The sequence below is a fragment of the Staurois parvus genome, unplaced genomic scaffold, assembly GCF_062004578.1.
Source record: "Staurois parvus isolate SC_StPar_1 unplaced genomic scaffold, SC_StPar_1.0 ptg000318l, whole genome shotgun sequence".
In the NCBI taxonomy this organism is placed as follows: Eukaryota; Metazoa; Chordata; class Amphibia; order Anura; family Ranidae; genus Staurois; species Staurois parvus.
This window is the reverse complement of record NW_028318114.1, coordinates 3,954,392-3,968,405: the sequence shown is the minus strand read 5'-3', so window position 1 is coordinate 3,968,405 and position 14,014 is coordinate 3,954,392. Positions and strand designations below refer to the sequence as shown.

Sequence of the window (14,014 nt, the reverse complement as noted above, 5' to 3'; positions counted from 1 at the left end):
CCTATAAAAGGTACCAGGGGCATTTCATGGGGCCCCCTACTGACCCCGGGCCCTTGGGCAGTGGCCGAGTTCTCGAATGATCAGTCCGCCTCTGGTCATAAGCACTCACTTGGTTAATACCTCAAGCCCTAGCTGCACTCCACTTCTTTTCAATGAAATAGCACAGAGCACATAAAGTTTCATTTACCCTCTTTCAAATACTGTCAACATAATTACATAAGGTATTCACATGGATCCCATAACAACCTGTCTCAGCCAAAAATAAAGCCAACTGTGCAAATGTTACTGACATGTTATACGACCCTCTACTTGTTTCCAGGAAAGCCCCCAAATCCTTCCAAGAATCCTTGCATAAGGTCGAACACAAGGAACGGCTGTCAAAATATACTCATAAAGCAGTTCTATACAATGTTCAAAAGACAAAACAATGTCACATGATCCAAACAGTGGATTAATGTGGAGTGTGGAGGACCTGAAATAAATACAACTAATGAATAGCAATGTTAGGGTAGATACAGAGCTTAGATCTGTTACTGTTCCATTTCCCAATTGTCTTAATTCTTATAGGGGGAAAACCCAAACACATACCTTTAGTAGCAACCCCAATATGAAAAGAATGAGAGGTAAACAGAAAGGCACTTAAGCTAACCTTAGGCAAATCCATGTATAAAATAATGTTATACTAAAATCTGGTAACAGGAGACAAATCCATGTGAATTAACAGTGTAACTGGGGTCAGAGACATAAAGCATAACCTTACCTTGCTAGTCAGTTTTAGGTTTTCCTAGTGATATAATGAACCAAACAGCTTCATGGCTGACATCAGACACAGACATAATATACTGTATGCTAAAGATTTAGTTGCAGATCACCAAACTGGAATGCACCAAAGTAAACCAATGAATTGGACAAACAAAAAAGCAGGGATTCACAATTAGAGAAACAAACTCTGGTAAAAAAAAAAGTTTCCAAAGAAATTTTATTAGCAGAAGAAATAGATCATCTTGAATCAGAAGAAATGTTTTTTCTTCTAAAGCTGGCCATAGATGGTGAAAAGAAAATTAGTTTGATTTCCCCATCAACACAGTCAGTGTTAATAGGGAAATCCCTCCCATGGAGAGATTGTGTTGGTGGGGGGGTTAAGGTGGCTGGGAATAATTATACGGAAAATCTGACAGGCTGATTGTACCCAAGTTGGCTGATCAATGGTTTGACCCATGGTTTGAATCTTAGGAAGCGTCTATGTCTGGCTAAAATCTTTTAAAAATCTGTTGAAATTGAAAAAAACAAACACAGAGGTTGACAGCCACCAAACATTAGAAAAAAGAAAACTCCTCCTAAAAGCATATGAATGGACGTTATGCTAAGGACAAGATGTAGAAGAGAAAAAATGAAGAAGAGGGCAATGGTATCATTAGCAACAAGCCTAAGTTATGTGAATCATAAAATTGTCCTCACCTGTTATAAGTGCTGGCATAATCCACCCATGTCTTCAGAGAAACTGAATTTCACAAGTACTGGGAAATCAAATGCATATTGTATTTATATTCATAGGAGATCTCACTCTGTGCTTGACACAAGCTGATCATTTAGTGGCTATTGTGAAAGGGACAAAGAATCAGCAATATCATTAGCAACATTGGGAACATAAGAGGCCTTAAACCAGATATTAATTTCCATGCAGATTAATACTATAAATCTAAGCAGTTTGATTATTAGCTCAGATTTGGAGGATAAACAATTGATGGACTAGAGGGCCCCTTTATTATAAATATGAAAGAAGATACAATTGTTACGAACCTATTCTCCCCATTGAAATATATGAGCCAACAATGTGGTCAAAACGTAGGCTTTCGTCCATTCATCCACCTGTTCAGTGGGCGCCAGATATCATACAGTATATAACAACAGTATTTCTACAGCTTTTATAAATGACAGTTTCCCGCTGTCAATGGACACTTAAGAAGCATTGAGTGCTGGCACCCGCTGTTTCCCTAGCAACTGTTGATTTCACCTGCACCTTTGACTTACATTTCCGGGAATCCCTGACAAAGGGGCAAAGGGGAAGGAACAGTGGTGACATTACTGCTCAAATATGGCCATGACAGCTCACAGAGAAGTGTAAAGATAAGTTTTGTTTACTGAGTTCATTGGGTTTTTTCTTTCGGTGAGTTGGCAGGTGGTGGACATTGTAATTATAATGGATTTACAAGGGACATTTTTTGGGAATTTTTATTTTTTAATAAAGGACTTGTCAAACATTTAGGTGTCTTTGTTTCTAGACTACTTTCAAGCCTACTTTTTTTGAATGAGTATGGGTACTATGTAACCCGAACCTATTCACATTGCGGGAGCTGGTATCTGGGGAACCTTTATTTTTAAAGGTGAATTCCAGACTCTGATAATCCTCTGCCTGCAGTCCCCAGCAACCACCAGGCCAGGGTTGTGGGGAAAGGTCCTTTTCCTCATTAACAATGTGCTTTGCCAGATGGCTTCACCTGGAAAGGGACCTCATCATGTTGAAGGCATGTGGTCTGGTATTGTTCAGGAGGGGGTTGCACACTTGTCTCCCCTTTTTCCTGGTTAGCCAGGCTGAATGCTCAGATGTACCTATTACTCTGACCATTTCATAGGGAGAGAATCAACTTCTACTTGATAATATCTTCTGCTTATTCCCTTATCTTAGGTTATCCTTGGGTTAAATTTCATAACCCACACAAAGATTGGGCTACAGGGGATATTAGGTCCTGGTCCCAGACCTGCCTCCAGAACTGTATTAAAACTGTTGACCAATTGCCTATTTGTAACTCTTTTGTGGCCAATTTGCTCCTTTTTACAGACTTTGTCACGTACCTGGTTAGTGAGCCTGACGTGGAGAGTTCTGTCTCAGGGGCCACTGATAGTGGGAAAGTAACCATGAGAGCACAGCAAGGTATAAGTGCCCTATCAGTCCAGTGATTGCTGAAAAGATGTCAGGAACAGCGCAGCTGGCAGCAGGCAGTTGTCTCAGCAGGCAGGCTTGTTGCAGACAGATGTCACAGCAGGGCAGGCTGGTAACAGGCAGAATGACAGCAGGCAAATGTCACATCAGGGCAGGCTGGTAACAAGCAGACTGGCAGCAGGCAGATGTCACAGTAGGGCGGCTGGTAACAGGCAGATGAGCCAAACGAGAGTGTGCTGGACTGATGAGCTGTAGCAGGCTGGATAAGTAGGATGTGGGGTTAGACAAGCCACGTTGGTAACAGACAGGCAGATCAGGCATAAATGGCAGGCAAGAGAGAAGTCAGGTCACAGGCCAGTGTCAGCAATGGAGGAGGCAGATCAGGCAGAGGCAGTAGGCAGAGGCAGAATCCGAAGAACAAGCCGAGGTCAGGTCAGGTATCAGACAAGTGGAGTCAGGAGCAAGCTGGGTCAAGATCAGAGGTCAGACACAGGAATCAGGATAAACACACACAGAAGCTGTAGACAAAACAGCAATTAGCCAGTGCAGCAGCTCCATTTAAATAGGTTATTTGGCACCAGCTTTGCTGACAGGTGCGCAGCCATTTGTGCAAGTGCACATGTGCTCTCACCTATGCACATATTTGTGCACATCTGCCTGGTCAGTTGCTGGTCTGCATATGTGCATATGTATGCACTGGTAAACTTCACCTGTGCTATGGGGAAGCCTTTCATGACAGTCTTATGTGGATTTTGAACAACCTTTTTTATATGACTCTGTTGTAGCAGAAAACACTGACAAGTTTATTGAATCTTCTGCAGAACACCTCTCCAGCCAATTTTCCTCCTAGAGACAAAACTTACATGCTGTCTCACAGCTTTGAGCCCTGCTTGGAAACTTCCTCTAACTTTTACATTATCTTACCTTCAGCAAAAGTAATGGGGCCTTTTCCCCTGGCCTTTTGGACTCTATTTTACAGGCTCAATCTAGTGCTCCACCCAAGCTATCCCCTTGAAAGCTGTTTGTTCCCCTCTACTTTAGGCTTAAAGTGCTTTCAGAAGCAAATGACGCTAAGACAGCCGTTCACGCAGGGATTACTAAAACGTTTTGTTTGTTTTTTTGAGGGCTTTGCTGGCCCTCTCTCCATAAACACTCCTGTTCATATGCAAAAGTTTGCAAAACCTGTGCTCTCTGTAAGTCCTTAAATGTCAAGTTCTCTGAATTCCCCTACCTTTTCCTGTGCCTAGACGCCCTTGGATGTTAATCCAGGCCAACTTGTCCTCAAGTTCTGCTGCATCTACACCTGCTAATGTGGTCCAGTCTGTCTTTACACAGGCTGATATACAGTCCAGTCTGCCTCTGCACCAGCTATTCTGGTCCAGCCCATGCCAATTAAGCCTCCTGCTTTCTACTGCAACTACATCTGCTCAAACCTGTCTAAGAAGTTCCATCCATCCTTTGGAAAAACTGCCTCATGTGTCCAGGTGGAGCCCTCAACCTTTTCTTCAATCTACTCAGAATTCAGCCTGTGTTCCAGCTATCCAGCTTGACTCCAGTGACATGTCATCTGATATCTATCCTTTACCACCTATCCTTTTTTTTTTTTTTTTTATAATTTAAGCATTTATTAAATTTTTCATGTTAATACAAAAGAAAACAAACCCAAAAAGGGTAATAATTCTCATACAAATAGACATTTGTAATATTTCTACCTTTCCCTTACTAAAAACTCTTTTCTTTCCCATCCCACTACCCCTCCCTCCCCCCCCCCACTTCCCCCCTCCTCCCCCTCTGCAGACTCTAACCCAATCTAATCTCTTGAGGCTTGTTGATTTTTTGCTAACATCCTAGTTCAAATTTTCCTATATTTCTCTTTCAATCCTGCTCTTTCCCACTTTTCCCATCTCCTAAAATAAACTCTCATCCTATCTTCCTGCATATGGTATGATCTTTCCATTCTACTTATCTGGTTTACTCTATTGATCCAGTCTTCCTCATTCGGTACCTCGACTTTCCGCCAAAACTTGGGTATCAATCCCTTCGCCGCATTCAAGAGGTACCAAATACCTGAATCTTTATATTTATTTACAGATGTCTCAACATTGTGTAGGAGGCACGTCTGATATCTATCCTGACACTACTGGTTCTCTGTTTGCTGTATAGTTTGGCTCCATAGACTCTCTGCCTGATAATCAATCTGACCTTACTGATCCCCTAACCATTACCCAGTCTGATGGTCCAGTACCCAATGTCCAGTGTGCCGCTAAGGGTCCGGGAGGGGGTAACAACAGGGCATGCCCAGTTGAATATAACTGTGGAGCATGTGGTTGGGAAGTTGAAACTCTGTTTTCAGTTTTAAGAGAAAGACTTAAGTTTTCTAGAATGTGTTTGAAATAGAATATCTCAATTTTATATCAGTACTCTGGGTATGGGAGTGAAAGAAACTCTGGAAAGTTATGTAACATGGAATCACAAATCTTTAAGGATTCCATCAGTAGCAGGTCAGTCATGGATCTGGGGATGGTCTCATGTTGGCCTTTAAATCTTAGGTATGAGGGATAAGGAAACTTCTCATCATCACATGCTGATACTAGATGTAGGAATCTAGTGAGCTCTCTACTCCCCAAGTGAAGTATAAATGATAACTGTGAAGCTAAGTAATATATGTTAAGGTAATATTAAGAATTGAAAAATACAATTTATGTCTATCGTTACCCCATACAAAAGGTTTAAGTAGGGATTCCATAGTTTTGAATCATTTGAGAGGTGTGTGGGCAAGGAGTGCCACAGGATTTATACAATTTTCAGTAGAAGCATCATGTTGATAAACTTTTCATGACCTATAACCCCCTCTACTCACTAACCAATCTCGATCGTACCTGTATTTTGTTTTGATAATTACTTGCAAGAGTTCCACATTGACTATTATGTTATCTGTAGTATATTTTGAGACCAAGATTCCTAAATATTTATTAATTCTGGCCCTAGTGAATAGTAGTGTTGGGCTTGTAGTGGCATGAGTGAGTAGTGTCAAGGTTGTCAAGCACCTCACAATGCACTGGACTCTCACAGTGCATTGTGAGAGCCATGATTGGCCAAAGCAATGCACTTGAACACAGGTGCAATGCTTTGGCCAAACACAGCACAATGCTCTGAGAGCCATGATTGGCCAAAGTCACAGTGACTGTGGCCAATCATGTCTCATGGCTAAGTCCTCACCCCACACTATATAAGGCTGCTTACACTGCAGCCTTAAGAAGTGTGTTGCTGGACAGAATGCTATCAGTGGAAAATAATAATTATAAAAAATAAATAAAATAAAACAAAAAAATACAAAAGAAAAAAAATTAACAGCGTGGGTCCCCCTCCCCTCATCCATACCAGGTACTTTAGGTCTTGTAGGAAGGTTAGTGAAAGGAATGATTTTCTTTCCCCTCAGAGACCCCTTTCAGTTAAGAGGGACTCCACAGTAAAAATTAAAAAAAGTGTGTGGGGTTCCCCCTAAAAGCCATACCAGGCACTTTAGGCCTAGTAGGACTTTTAAGGGGAACCCCACCCCACAAAAATGGGGGGGGGGGATGCGTGGGGTCCAAGCAGAGGCTTGGCAGGGCAGGAAAAGGGGGGGATGATCGAGTGCCCCCCTCCATGTAGCTTACCAGGCCACGTGCCCCCATGCCGATAGGGACAAGAACCTCTTCCCCACAACCCTGGCCCCATAATTATGGGGGGCTGTGGGTAGGGGGTCATTAGTATCAGGGTACCCTTTTAAATAAGGGGGCACTCTGATGCTGCACCCCCCTTATGAATGAGTAAGGGGTACTTGGACCTCCACCCATTCACTAAAAGGTTAAATTCAGTAAAAAATAGAGACCAGTCTTTTGAAAAATTCCTTTAATTCCACCACTAGCTCCACCTAATTGTTTAATCTGACCAGCAACTGTCACATCTGTCATATTGCAGTGATTGCTTGACGCAGATGGGTCGGTGGGTGGCAGGTATTTTTATTTTGCAGAGTCAGCATCATCTTGTATTCCTACCCATTGATTAAAGGGTTAAATTTAGAAAAATAAAGACGCTAGACTTTTGAAAAATTCCTTTAATTGAACAAAAACAAAACAACAATTTTTGACAAGTCCTCTAATTAAAAAATAAAGCCAAAAAAGTAAAAAAAAAATGGTTCCATTGATGTAATCCATTGTCAATCACAGCATCCAGCGCTGTCCTGCTGCCAAAAAAAACCCACACCCACTGACCTGTTCGTAATATGACAGGGTCTGAAAGTTGCCGGTCAGATGTAAATAACTGACCTAAAGAGTCTTGTATGAATTAGGGGGAGGACCCCACACTGTTTTCTTAAAACGTCATTTTTAAAAAAAAAAATGTCAGCCCTGCACAGATGTACAACTTTGCAGGTAGTTTAAGGGGACCTCTCTAGGCATGATATTTAAAGGAATTTTTTTTTTACTTTAATCAATGAAAAATGACTTCCCCTTTAAATTCATATTCTGGTTTTGATGCTGTACTATGACTCTATATGATTTTATTGTATTGTATATCTATGTGTCACAATAATTTTTCACAAATAAAAATTTTTACTTTTTTAATATTGTTGGTACTATTTAAGCCGTCAAAGTCCCAAGTCCTAGGGGGTCCCTCCTTCTTCATCTAATCGTGTTTTAGTTGAGGTGTTATTTATTGACAATGGATCTACGTTGCTGGATGATGTGATTTACTTTGGTTTTACATTGTTTGGGAGGTTTTTTAAATGTGTCTTTGTTTTTATTTACAATTAAATGTTTTGTCTGTGTACCGCTTACTCATTCATAGAGGGGAAAGCTGGATATTTGGGGACTACTTTATTTTAAAGGGGGCTTCCAGATTCTGATACAGATTACCTCCACACATCCCCACATCTACTGGGCCTAAGGATATGGGAAAGAGGTTATTTTCCCTCATCAGCTTGAGAACAGTATGTTATGGCAGGGGGGCCTTCTGGAAAATTATTTTCTGCAAGTTGAAGGCATGTATCTTGGTTTGGGAGGAGAGTGCACACTAACTCCCCCTCATCAGGCAGGCTGCATTCTCAACTAAGGGTCTGGTGGGGTATTTTAGAGGGACATCCTAAGTTCTTTACCAGAGCCTCATCAAGGATAATGCTTCATTGACACAGGCACTCCTGCCTTTAGCTTTTTTAAATTTGCTGGAATCATCATGTTTTATTTATATATATGTTTATTATTAAGTTTAATTTTAACTTCCTTATTTGTCTCATATGCATATAACACATAAATGTATACCTTTTCTATGGAATTTAATAAGGATGCTCAAGTATCCCATCTGTGTGTTTTACGGGTAAAGAGTCCTGTCTCTGCCTCTCCTGGGTGGATTTCTCAATGCCCCCTTTAAGGATCAGGGAAGAGGTGGCTTATGGGATTGTATTTAACTCAATGTGCAACTAGGGTGGGCATGACTTGATAAAGGAGGCCATGCCTCTGAAAAGCATTATCATAGTAACCTGTCTGGGTGTTCCCTCTCCTCTTCTCCTTTCTGCTGTTTCCATTGATCTCTGTGCACAGCACCGGCTGTATGGGGCGTGTGCACAGTAGGTCCTGCATGCTGTGTGAAACGGTGGCCTCACAGGGACGGTGTCAATGAGACTACCTTCAAGCGTCCATAGATCATCATACCAGACAGTAATCTTAGCAATCCAGGAGAGGTGGCCAGAAATACTTTGATGTTCCCAATTACTGTACAATCTCATGTTAGTGCATTGGATGAAAGTTTTATTACAATTTTAACATTAAACTGTGTTACACTAGGGTGGCATGGCGCTCTCTTATTTTTGTAGTTAGTTAGTGCACCTTCCAGCCAGCGTCATTACCATAGCACCATAGCTGCATAGACACTATAACTTTCACACAAACCAACTACTATACACTTATTGGGGTTTTTTTTTTTACCAAAGACATGTAGCAGAATACATTTTGTTCTGAATTTATGAAAAAAATAGATTTTTTTTATTTTTTATTGGGTATGTTTTATAAAAGAAAGTAGAAAATATTGTTTTTTTCACAATGTTTGGGTTTTTTTCATTTATATAATAAAACATGAAAAAACCCAGTGGTGATCAAATATCTCCACAAGAAAACTATTTCTGTGAGAAAATTATATAGATTTTGTTTTGTACAAGTAGCATAGTGCTACTGGTATTGAAGGAGGTAAAACCTTCCAGAGCTCAAGTTGGTTAAAGAAATTGTATATTTTTATTGTTGCCCTTTACACCTTATTATGTTGACTTTATGGTATTTTTAAAAACATTTTTGCATTAGTACCCATATGTGAGTGTCTAGCTGCCCATATCCCTTTTGTACCAAAAGCTAGGAAATTAGCCTTGCAAAGTAGTAAGATTCAGTGTATAGAGACTTTAGTAGGGTTCAGCTGCTGTATTTAAGGTTTGTACTATTTTTTAATTTAATTACTTTAGATGTAGTTTATTCCATTCAGTGAAATTGTCTATGCTTCTTACAAAGTCACAGATATCTATTAGTGTGGAGGATTGGGAAGACACAAAAGAAACCAAGGAAACAGCAATGAATCGCAACAACCATCGGAATTCCACATCCAGCGACCAGTCAGATCATCCTTTACTACGAAGGAAAAGTATGCAATGGGCCAGAAGACTAAGCAGAAAAGTTCCAAGACATTCTAACAAAATAGCAGAGAGGATAAGTCAACAAAGGATGACATTATGTAGGAGGTCGGAAAGACAAGAATTAGCAGAACTGGTTAAAAACAGAATGAAGCATTTGGGTCTTTCTACAGCAGGTTACGGTATGTAGTAAAACTGTAAAAAAAATATCAATATGCTTATAATTATACATAAGCATAAAATATGAGGTTTGGGTTTATTAATACCATAGGTTTATGGTACCCATATGAATTCTGTGGGTTTGAGAACTGCATTTCTAGTGAATTTGTGTGCTGATTTACTTGAGAAATATGTTTTTCTAGTACAGTGCACTGCATTGCCTTTGAACTATGGCCAGCAGACTTAAAATTGGCATTTAAAGAGCTTTTTGATAAACCTTTCCCCCGCGCTAGAAAACGGTATGCACAGAGCAACCACAGGGGTCTATTTACCTGTATAAATAATTATGTGTAAATGTATCAATCATTTGTACATCTGTCTAGAATATGTGCAATAAATGTATATCTTATTATCATCAGCTTCATCTAATTACCCATAATGCAGTATTTTACTGAAATACCTCAATCATGAAAATACATCGTTATTGTTGCTGGCCATCAGATGGGGATCACAATCCTAGGAAAAAAGACCCCATTGTGTAAGTGTATTGGAAACTGTTATAGGGAAAGCTGACAAACTGCACAGGGAGGGATAAGGATCAGTTAGGAAACTGTACTTTAATTCCGATTGCTAGCTTATGCATTCAGACCCTTTGCTGCATTTTTGTTCTTATTATTGGAAACCTATTTGACTTAATTTTCATTTTGGGGTTGATTTATAGTCAGTGTTTACTTTTAACTGCTGTTCATATTAAACTTTTTTCTTTCTTTTTTTAGGAGGTAGTATGTGTTGATAGGGCCCAGGGGCGGACTGACCATTTGGAAACTCGGGCACTGCCTGAGGGCCCAGGGTCAATAGGGGACCCCATGAGATGCCCCTGGTACCTTTTTCATAGGCTTATTTGAGTTTGGGCAAGGACACAGGGGCCCCATGATTCCCTATTGCCCGGGGGGCCCCATGAGTTGTCAGTCCACCCCTGATAGGGCCTTTACTGTAGATTAAACTGTTTTTATTGTAACATTTAAGAAAAATCAGGGTAGTATTTTTTTTTGGGGGGGGGGTCTTAATTTTTATTTTATTTTATTAGGATCTTTTTAAGTTTTACCTAAAGTGCTCAAAGCACAACATTCACTTGTTACTCATCATCTGTTGTTAGAGCTTCCTTTTTTCAAAGCATGCAGTTGCATTAAAGGGAAGTAAAACTAAATGTAAGTATATACCTAAACTACTTCACATTATATTATTCTATCCCCATAATAAAAATAAAAGATAGGCATACGCTGGCCTATCATCCATGATTAAAACTATCTGTTAGTGGCCATGTTTACACTGCACTGTCTAAATTCTTGCAAAAAAATCTCTACATGTACTTTTTGTCCCCAGTAAATCTGGGACTAGCTGTGTTCATTAAAATTGTCCTGCTGATGGCCAATTTTATATTGGTGTGACACCTCAAGTTTCCTAATTCCTATAGTAAAACTCCTGACTATACTCATTGTTTCTTGTATATTTTTGCCAATCCTCCCTAAACAAACATCATTCCTTGGCCATTTTTACACTGCTGTGTTATTTGTGGTCTCCTAAAGCTTAATGATATTTTGGCAGAAATTGGCCAACAGCAGGATAGTCAGGCTTATGCATTGTGAAATGCCGTGGATGGAATAAGTTGATGATCTCTGTCAGACACATATGAATACCTGCATTATCATTGTATAATGTTAGCATGATTTATATTGGCACAATAAATGACAGACAAACAGGGAGCATTAGATGTCACTCTATTGCCATTTGTACATAGGGTTAAGCTAATTCCCTTTTTGGAGACATTGAAGAAGAGAGGAGGCACCAGTAGTTGATCGGAGTGGAATTTTTTCCCCATGATTGTTGATTGGATATAATAATAGATATCCTGCAGCAGGCTTCCTTTGACCTCCTGTAATTTAGGAGGTACACACATGAGGGTAAGCACATAACTACAGTATATCACCACACATGAAGCTGTTGGATTCTTAATGGTGATGGTCTTTATGGAAAAGAAGTATTTTTTACTTCAATAATTGGAATGCTTGCTAAATAAGAGCATAAGTTCCATAAAAAGTGTGAACACATTGTCACTGTTTTTCTTTTGCTTGGACATTTTTTCACAATTATTTTTCTTACAGTCATTTTTTAAGAAGTCCTTGTATACTTTCGCTAGATTCACTGTTTTATATCATTGATTGTTTCATTTAATAAGATTTATTATATTAATGATTTATGCTTGATCAGCTTTAATGAATTTGTCTCAACACTATTATTTTGTTATATAGTAGGAGTAATAAGTTTGCTTACCAGTTCACTAGATTAAGACACTATGCATGTAAGGAGGTGAGAGCTGCACATTTTTTGTTTGTTTGTTTATGCATTTTGTGTGAGATGTGTGAAATACACTTCCTATGAGCAAACTCCGAATAGTGTAATAATTTCTTTGCTGCGCAGCAAAATAATTGTTTTAGTATGGTCAATCATATCGACCAGTGATGTAGATCCTTGTCATTCACAATAAGTGCCACCCAACGATGCTTATTTGCCAACCCACCAACCAAGGGTGCTGCTCCCGTGCAAATGACAGATTCCCATACAGCTTCTTACAGAAATAAGCTAACTGGAGATATTGGGTAATATCACTGACCAAATATGCTCATATATGGACAATGCCCAATGATGACCATATTTGGTCAATTACATCACCTAGGATCTGTCCTTTAGTGGCAATAGTGCTTCCACTGCTAAATGACAGATTTCAGCCACTGTCTTGGAAACAAACAATATCGGTTTTAAAGGAATACATTGTACTGCATCCACAAATTGACATTCAGGTTTTATTCACCCCCCAAACATGGTATTTAAAGGATTTGTATGTGTGTTTTTTAACATTGCCCTTTAAGTCATATTAAAAGGCCTACTTTCAACAAAACTGTGTGTTTTTATTTAATTTTTTTGAATCAATATATGTCCCCATGGAAGTACCAAGATAGTCATGCACATTAGCCTTGAAAAAGGACAGAACATACTACTATAGAGTTCAGCTAGATTCAGGGTTGTGATCGATATTATAAAGGGTTAGGCAAACATGTAGTGAATCAAACTTTGCCCAGATTACTCATCAATACTTTTTACCCTTTGATGGAAAAGCTTATGTTGCTGCTAGATAGCATTCTATGCACATGTCATTGTACCCCTCTATTAATGTATAGTAATGATGTAAAAAACATAACGTGTAATCCCAGGGTCAGCAAATATTTAAAAATGAAAATGGCAGTACACATTTTATTTAAAAAAAATGAGAAACAAGATGGCATGGGGTTCTCCTAAATATTGCAACCATACTCTTTTCCAGGCAAGCATCTTGAGTAGCCAAAAAAAGGAGGACAGTGAGCATGCCTCCCCCTTCCCTGTACCATAGCAGACTGAATGACTTTTAAGAATGGGGTTGACTGGCGAGGGCCGGCAAAGTACCCATGCCCCAGTGCTAAGGGACAAGGGCTTGTTCTCCACTTCCTGTACCCACCAAAAAAGGGTGGGTGTAATGGGGGACTTATTATGGAGTCTGTAAGCCCCCTTTTATAATAGTGGGGTAACCAGGCTAATGAATACGGGAGTAAATTAGTGTATAGTTAAAGGTACAAAAATACAGTAATTTTTATGTTTTATACTTTTAGCTTTTCTTGTGAAAAAAGGTAAGGGGTACTAATGTATCCTTGTGGTCCAACTGAGAAGGAATCAGATATCTGAATGCCCCCTTATGACAAAGGGGGCTTCCAAATTCCACCATTCCCCTCTATTACCCCCTGCGTTTCCACGGTACCCTCCGAATGTTAAAAAGCATGTTACCTGGCAACCTGGCATGATATAGGGAGGGAGGGCTGAAAGCTCACTGCCCTACCTTTCCTGCCTGCCCAGGCTGCATTCCTGAATGAGGGTGAGGTTGAAACACTAAGGTGAATTCCACATTGTTTTTCCTGTTGTAATTGCTGCATTCAAAATGCAAAGAATTAGACCAGGGTAAACCAAACTAAATATATATATATACAGTCAAATATGCACTGATGGTGTATATGCTACTGAGACTTTCCATGAAAATTAAAATGTTACATGTACAGCTTTAAAGCATCCCCCAAGCATGTTATTTAAAAAAGCTTACATTTTGCCTTACAAAAAATGAAAACAACTTTCTGCCTGCTGCATGGTATTAACAAAAATATTAATAATAATTGGTACTTTCA

The 14,014-nt window shown here is 39.5% G+C and overlaps 1 protein-coding gene across 2 annotated transcripts in view; it reads left to right on the top strand.

Annotated features, from left to right (window-relative positions):
* Positions 1-14,014, top strand: part of LOC149457498 (potassium channel subfamily T member 2) — a 1,188,731-nt gene that overhangs the window by 1,133,591 nt on the left and 41,126 nt on the right. For both annotated transcript variants that reach the window (XM_089683639.1, XM_089683638.1), the window contains one exon: positions 9,472-9,772. In XM_089683639.1, the coding sequence (XP_089539765.1) occupies positions 9,472-9,772 (301 nt within the window). The remainder of the gene's footprint in view (positions 1-9,471; positions 9,773-14,014) is intronic.